This window comes from Oncorhynchus masou, chromosome 10 (genome assembly GCF_036934945.1).
Source record: "Oncorhynchus masou masou isolate Uvic2021 chromosome 10, UVic_Omas_1.1, whole genome shotgun sequence".
NCBI lineage: Eukaryota > Metazoa > Chordata > Actinopteri > Salmoniformes > Salmonidae > Oncorhynchus > Oncorhynchus masou.
Window position 1 is genome coordinate 43,612,666 of NC_088221.1, and position 7,420 is coordinate 43,620,085.

The 7,420-nt window shown below is 41.2% G+C and overlaps 1 protein-coding gene across 2 annotated transcripts; it reads left to right on the plus strand.

Moving 5' to 3' along the window:
• Positions 1–606: 606 nt before the first annotated feature.
• LOC135547003 (CMRF35-like molecule 3) lies at positions 607–2,819 on the plus strand. 2 transcript variants are annotated; one of them, XM_064975564.1, is made up of 4 exons: positions 607–732; positions 827–1,150; positions 1,355–1,496; positions 2,270–2,819. In XM_064975564.1, the coding sequence occupies exons 1-4, from the start codon at positions 684–686 to the stop codon at positions 2,388–2,390; spliced, it is 636 nt and encodes a 211-aa protein (XP_064831636.1). In that variant the 5' UTR covers positions 607–683; the 3' UTR covers positions 2,391–2,819. The 2 variants fall into 2 exon arrangements, with proteins under 2 accessions (XP_064831636.1, XP_064831638.1); XM_064975566.1 differs by having other exon boundaries at positions 830–1,150.
• The last annotated feature ends 4,601 nt before the right edge of the window (positions 2,820–7,420 follow it).

Genomic DNA, 7,420 nt, shown 5'->3' on the forward strand with positions numbered 1-7,420 from the left:
CATTTTGTTTCCCATGTCGAATGTTCAGTGTTGGGTCCAATGCTAATGCAAACAAGACCTTCACCCAAGCTGGGTGTTCTAACTGAAAGAATGTTATTGATGGTAGCAAAGGTTTTGAAGAACCCCCACCAGCTTCAAACAAACAATGACCTTATGTAAGTACAAATGTCCAGAACGTTTTTGAAAAGAACATCTGCAGCTTGGGTAGGATTCTAGGCTGAGCTGGGCTGGCTCCTCTGTTCCAAGATCATCAGGAGCAGTCAGAGGGGGAGTTTACGAGGGAGCCGTTATCCTGTTCCACTGGTTTCTTCTGTTCTCCTTCATTCTGATGACAGCACAATAAGGTCTTACAGGAGGCATGTATAGGTCTAAAAAGGGCCTAAAATGGCCACTTTCATCATGATTTTCTCAAATATTGTATGTGATACAATTGTATAAAACATTTCAACATCCTTCCACCCAATGAAGTTTCTGTTTGAAATGCCTGAACAACCTGAGAAGGCGCAAACATATTTTGGGTATCCTGGTGTGGAACTGCCCAATAGCCAGAGAGAGCAGGTACAGGAAGGGGTGGACCTAACAGCTCAGTCTGAATGCAGAGGACTCTTTCACCAGTCACCACAAAGAGTAGCCACTTCCATAACCTTTAAAGTCATAGATTTCAGATAAAGATTGAGTTGAAGATGACCACCAAGATTTGGATCAATCTCATCATCTTATCTTTACTAAAAGGTATGTTGTTTTAAATCATTGACTATACATTTTTAATCACTGTTAAATGAAGACACATTGTTTAATGCATGTGTTTGTTTGTGATTTCCTTCAGCAGTCTCATCCCTCTCCGGACCCTCAGAGGTGAAGAGTGTAGTTGGTGAAACAGTCCACGTCTCCTGCCAGTATCACCAGTTCAACAGGGACAAGGTCAAATTCTGGTGCAGGGGTTATCACTGGTATTTCTGCACAGTTATCATTCGATCTGATCAACCTAAACATCTGACCAGTGATGTTCAGATATTGGATGATAAAAACCTTGGGTTATTCACAGTCAGTATGAAAGGAGCAACAGCAGAGGACAGTGGCTGGTACTGGTGTGCAATTGAAAGAGCCAGCAGAACGTTGGCGTTTCGTCTTCAGCTGACTGTCTCCGAGTGTAAGTACTGTATGTAGCTGAAGTTGTCGCTTACCGCTTTTATTTTTCTCTGAGGAATATAATATAACATTGTTTATACCACTGATCAATTGCTATTAGTGGAATCAGTGCTTACAAATGTTTCTAAAGAAACCTGTGTTTCATAACATTACTTTTTATGTTATGTCCGTTATGAGTTGCTGTGTGAGTTGTTGTTTCCTGCAGGGCTTGTATCTCGGCTCAAAACAGAAACCACAAAACAGTTCAACGAGACCTCAACTTCCCCAACAACGTTGACAACACCACTGTCCACACCTTGTATGACTCAAACAACAGGTCTCATATCTGCTACAAGCAATTCAACAAGGTAAACATAGCTTAGTAAATAAGGCTACCCAATTTATTGTAAATTGTCGACACTGCTGTTACTGCATAATGTACATGTGAACGGGGAGGTGTCCACTTAATAATCTAAAACAGCAGAAACACAAACTAACTATATCAGGGCCAATTCCGATCCCTGAGGGCAGGAACACTTCTGGTTTTCATCCTCTCCTTCTAATCAGGTAGAAACAAAAAGCAGAAGTATTTTCGGCCCTCCGGGACCAGAGTTGGGCAGCCCTGAACTGTGTACCAGAAGTTGCACAGACCTGCTTACCTATGAGTGGCTAGATTACACTTCCTATGAGTGGCTAGATTACACTTCCTATGAGTGGCTAGATTACACTTCCTATGAGTGGCTAGATTACACTTCCTATGAGTGGCTAGATTACACTTCCTATGAGTGGCTAGATTACACTTCCTATGAGTGGCTAGATTACACTTCCTATGAGTGGCTAGATTACACTTCCTATGAGTGGCTAGATTACACTTCCTATGAGTGGCTAGATTACACTTCCTATGAGTGGCTAGATTACACTTCCTATGAGTGGCTAGATTACACGTCCTATGAGTGGCTAGATTACACGTCCTATGAGTGGCTAGATTACACTTCCTATGAGTGGCTAGATTACACTTCCTATGAGTGGCTAGATTACACTTCCTATGAGTGGCTAGATTACACTTCCTATGAGTGGCTAGATTACACTTCGTTTGTTACATTTCAATGTGGTTCACCCTCAGCTGACTCTATATCTACAGTGTGACAGTGTCCTTGGATCAAGATGATCCGGTGTGGAAAGTATGGAGAGTACTGCGCTGGATGCTCTTCCTTTTCCTGTGTCTGTTCCTTGTTCTCTTCAGTACACGATGCCATCGTTGATATTTGTACCATTCCTGCCGATATATCGCTTGCCTCAGTGTGTGCTACATTTACCCTAAATCAAAATGTACCAAATCAAAATCGTTGAGAATATTGTTTTGTTTTAATTTATGAAGCTAAAACATTCAAACATGCACATATATTTTAATTAGAAGCAAATACATTGAGGTCATAACATGTTCCGAGAGATATGAATGTATAGAGAAACAATACTAAAGATGTTGGATCTTAATTTGAACCAGTTTGCAGGAAAATAATCCTGCAGCAACAGAAAATGTGAATTATTATGTGGATTTGTCACGTTCTGACCTTAGTTCCTTTTTTATGTCTTTATTTTAGTTGGTCAGGACTGTTTCGGTTGTTTGTACTTTTGTTATTTTGTTCAGTGTTCTGTTGATTTATTAAATATATCATTATGGACACTTACCACGCTGCACATTGGTCTGATCCTTACGACTCCTCGTCAGAGGAGGAAGAAGACCATTACAGGATTATAATGAATGGACATTTTTGCAGGAGTTTTTCGTTAGGGCAAATCAAGTCTGACATTTCAAAGTGGAAATTACACACTTTCGAAGCCTTTTTAAAAGTCAAATACATTAGATGTTTGCATTTCCTGCTTTGCAGAAAAAATAATCAATAACAAAAGAGTGATGAAGATCCTACATCTTCAAGAGACAACACTATTATAATGCTACGACACTGAACAAAAATAAAACGCAACACGTAAAGTGTTGGTTTCTTGAGCTGGAATAAAAAAATCCCAGTAATGTTTCATACCACAAAAAACATACATCTCTCAAATGTTGTGCACAAATGTATTTACAGGTTTTGAGGGCGTGTGCAATTGGCATGCTGACTGCAGAGCTGTTGCATGAAAATGTCATGTTAATTTCACTAACATAAGCTGCCTCCAACGTAGTTTTAGAGAATTTGGCAGTACGTCCTTCCGCCCTCACAACCGCAGACCACATGTAACCTTGCCAGACCAGGACCTCCACATCTGGCTTCTTCACCTGCGGGATAGTCTGAGGGGGTGCTGAGGAGTGTTTATGTCTCTAATAAAGCCCTTTTGTGGAGAAAAACTCATTCTGATTGGCTGGGCCTACCTCCCCAGTGGGTGGGTCTGTGCCCTTCCAAGCCCACCCGTGGCTGCACCCCTGCCCAGTCATGTGAAATCCATTGATTAGTGTCTAATACACTTATTTAAATTGACTGATTTCCTTATATGAAGTGTAACTCAGTAAAATCTTTGAAATTATTGCATGTCACATATATATTTTTATTAAACCCAACCAGATTACTCCTTTGAATTCATGGCCATCCTGCATTCACTTCTACAGATCTTGACATGGCTTGGAAGACATCAAAGAAACCAATCCCAATGGCAACACCAAAATGGTCTCATATGGGCTTGGAGTCATCCAAACCCCAGAGAGCCTGCTGGTTTATACACAAATAAACAAGCACATGTAAATGTAACGCTACCAGTCATCTCCCTTTGAAGTCATCATGTTATCAGACATGCAAACCCTGATGGCAATAGATTTCTTTGAACAAGTGAAACCCACAACAACATCAACAAAGGAACAGAGAGACTGTCTGTGTAAACAACACAATCCTCTGAGATAATAGCTGTACCATACTAGAAGTGGCATTAGACTTGCACACATATCAATCATTGTAGAGCGTCTGTACAAAATAAACTGAATAGAATCTTTATACAACAATTAATCGCTATTATCACTTTGGAAGTTGCTCTATTTGTAAACTTCCCTTTTGTTTTTGTGGCCAGTTCTTAGTAACCACTACGTAGAAGCCAGACTCTGTGACTCCCTTTGTCCTTGTCCCTTGTGGTTCTCAGTTTTCATAGCTCTTTCAACATTTCTCTGAAGGTATACAGTATGTGATACTCGAGCTTCCTTCATGGTGTGTGTGTGTGCATGTGTGTTGGAATGGGTTGGTGGGGGCGGGCGGGATTGCCTTGGAAGCAGAACAGAAGTATTCTGTGCTTAGAAATGGCTGCTTGTACAAAGGAGGATCTAATTTTGATCCCTCTTTTGTTGTTGAGAATTTTCCTAAACAGCAAGAAATGCAAACTCATAGTGTATTTGAGTTTTAAAAAGGCTCCTGATGTTTGTAATTTCCATGTACATAATTCAGACTTCATTTGCCCTAACGGAAAATGTATTGGCCCATGAGCAAGGCAGTTAAACCACTGTTGTCCGGGCACCGAAGACGTGGATGTGGATTATGGCAGCCTCCCTCACCTCTCTGATTCAGAGGGGTTGGGTTAAATGCAGAAGGCATATTTCAGTTGAATATATTCAGTTGGACAACTGACTAGGTATCCCCCTTTCCTGAAAAATGTCTGCACAACATTTGAGATAAATAAGCTTTTTGTGTGTATGGGGCATTTCTGTGATTTTTTATTCCAGCTCATGAAACACGGGACAAACACTTTACGTGTTGCGTTTATATTTTTGTCCAATGTAGTAGCAGTATAATAGTGTTGTCTGTGGCAGATTTAGGATCTTCATCACTCTTTGGGTATTGATCATTTTTTCTGCAAGCAGGAAATGCAAACATATAATGTATTTGACTTTTAAAAAGGCTTCTAAAGTGTGTAATTTCCACTTTGAAATGTCAGACTTGATTTGCCCTAATAAAAAATGTATCAACCCCTACAAAAATGTCCATTCATTAAAATCCACATTTTGTGTTGCTGCAGGATTATTTTCCTGCTGTAGCAAACTGGCTCAAATAAAGATCCTGCATCTGTATGAGACCACAGATGGGTATAATATAAATATATTGATGATAGCCAGGTCCCTGTTTTAGAGCCCATTTCAAACAAATGAACTGGTCTAATTTGGAATTAACTTAGAAAGTTACAGTACATTGGTACATTATGAGGTTTTAAATTGTACAGATCACATGGCTTTTAAACAACCTTTGAGTTCTTAGTAATCTAACTACATTTGAGTCATTTAGCGAGGGACGTAGAGGAGCAATTAGGATTTAAACGCTCAAATGGCACATCGACAGATTTTTCACTTAGCCGACTCAGGTATTCAAACCAGCGATCTTTTGGCTACTGTGCCAATGCTCCTAACAGCTAGGCTACCTGCCACCACTATTCTCTAACTGCTATGCTACCTGCCACCCCTACGCTCTAACCGCTAGGTTACTTGCCACCACTACTCTCTAACCACTAGGCTACCCGCTACCCCTACTCTCTAACCGCTAGGCTACCTACCACCACTACCCTCTAACCACTAGGCTACCTGCTACCCCTACCCTCTAACCGATAGGTTACCTGCCACTGCTACCCTCTAACCGCTAGACTACCTGCCACCCCTACGCTCTAACCACTAGTCTACCTGCCACCCCTACGCTCTCATCACTAGGCTACCTGCCACCCCTACCCTCTAACCACTAGGCTACCTGCCACCCCTACCCTCTAACAGCTGGGCTACCTGCCACGCCTACGGTCTAACTGCTAGGCTACTCTAACCGCTATGTTACCTGCAACCCCTAACTAATTGTGAACAGGCAGAATACATTAGAAGCTTCATTACAGCTACACTGTTAGAAAAAAGGTGCATTCTAGAACCTTCTGCTGTCCCCATAGCAGAATCATTTGAAGAACCCTTTTTGGTTCCAAGTAGAACCCTTTTAGAACCCTTTCCACAGATAGGGTCAGCCGAAGAACTCTTGCTGTGCTGATGGAAGATGGAGTGGTCCTGTGTGGCTCAGTTGGTAGAGCATGGCACTTGCAATGAAAGTGTTGTGGGTTCAGTTACCATGGGGACCAGTACAAAAATATGAAAGTTTATGCACTCACTACTATAAGTTGCTCTGTGTAAAAGTGTCTGTTAAATGATGTAAATGGAGAGTGCTGGATCTGAAATGATGTGCAGGTTGGAACACACGTGGGTTTTCCATTTTCTTCCACCCTAAAATAAGATTTCAGCTATAATACAGTTTGCATTTTAACATTGATTGTTCCACCACAGATAGCATGGAGATTATATATATATTTTGTTACATGTGGAAATATAACATATTACACATCTAAAAAGCAACAATTTTCCTATGCCTCTCTATTTCCTACACCTCTCACTGTTCCTCTCTGTGCTAGCTGAACTACCTTTTGTGCCTGTGTGGTCTGAATATGTTTGTGTGACAGACATGTAATCACTTGACCTTTGAGGGCATAGTAAGAGTGGAGGAATGCAACCCACTGGGAGAGTGCATGTTAGGTAGCCTCTAACTGTGAGCTTCATGACAGTCACACTTCAAATGTGGACAACCACCTCTTTAGGAATATGAAGTCGGAAACTGCTCACTGCACAGTTACTGAGACATACATGAGACAATGTACGTCATCAGTCAAGATAACCTTGTGGTTGTAACTCTCCCTCACTAAAATATGAATAATATGCATTTAGATGTGTATCCTCCGATGTCTCACTGTGTTTCTAGTAGTGACACCTGACTCACTGCAGCAATGTAGAGCTGATCCTTATGGCAGTCCCAACGGCATAAAGCACTCTTTCACGTCTCTCCAGACTTCAGAATGATATGCTTGGATCAGTTGCATAGATACTTGTACCACAGATAGAACCATGAGACAGATATTGACAGGATGTATACACGTGAAGCATCCTGTTGGCGTTTCCACACAGAGGCATTCAGGGGGAGGAGAAGGAATGAACGAGATGGAACGAGAGAGATTTTGGCGGACATTCTGCCAATTTTATCATTCATTAAACATTTGATCTCAATACATTTTTCTGTTCCCAAAACTAGAATATGTTATGAACAGAGGGGACTAAGTTTTGTAGACTTTATCCTTACAAAATAAAATAAAAGTGCGCTGTTTAGGAGTGCAAAGGCAAATTCATTTATTGCACACGTGCCACAGAGTAGGCGTTCCCTAATGTAAATATGCAGAAGTATATTAGAAAGCAGCAATAGGATATCGCTGACGCAGGCTTGGCCCTGCCCACCTCCTTGCTTGTCGA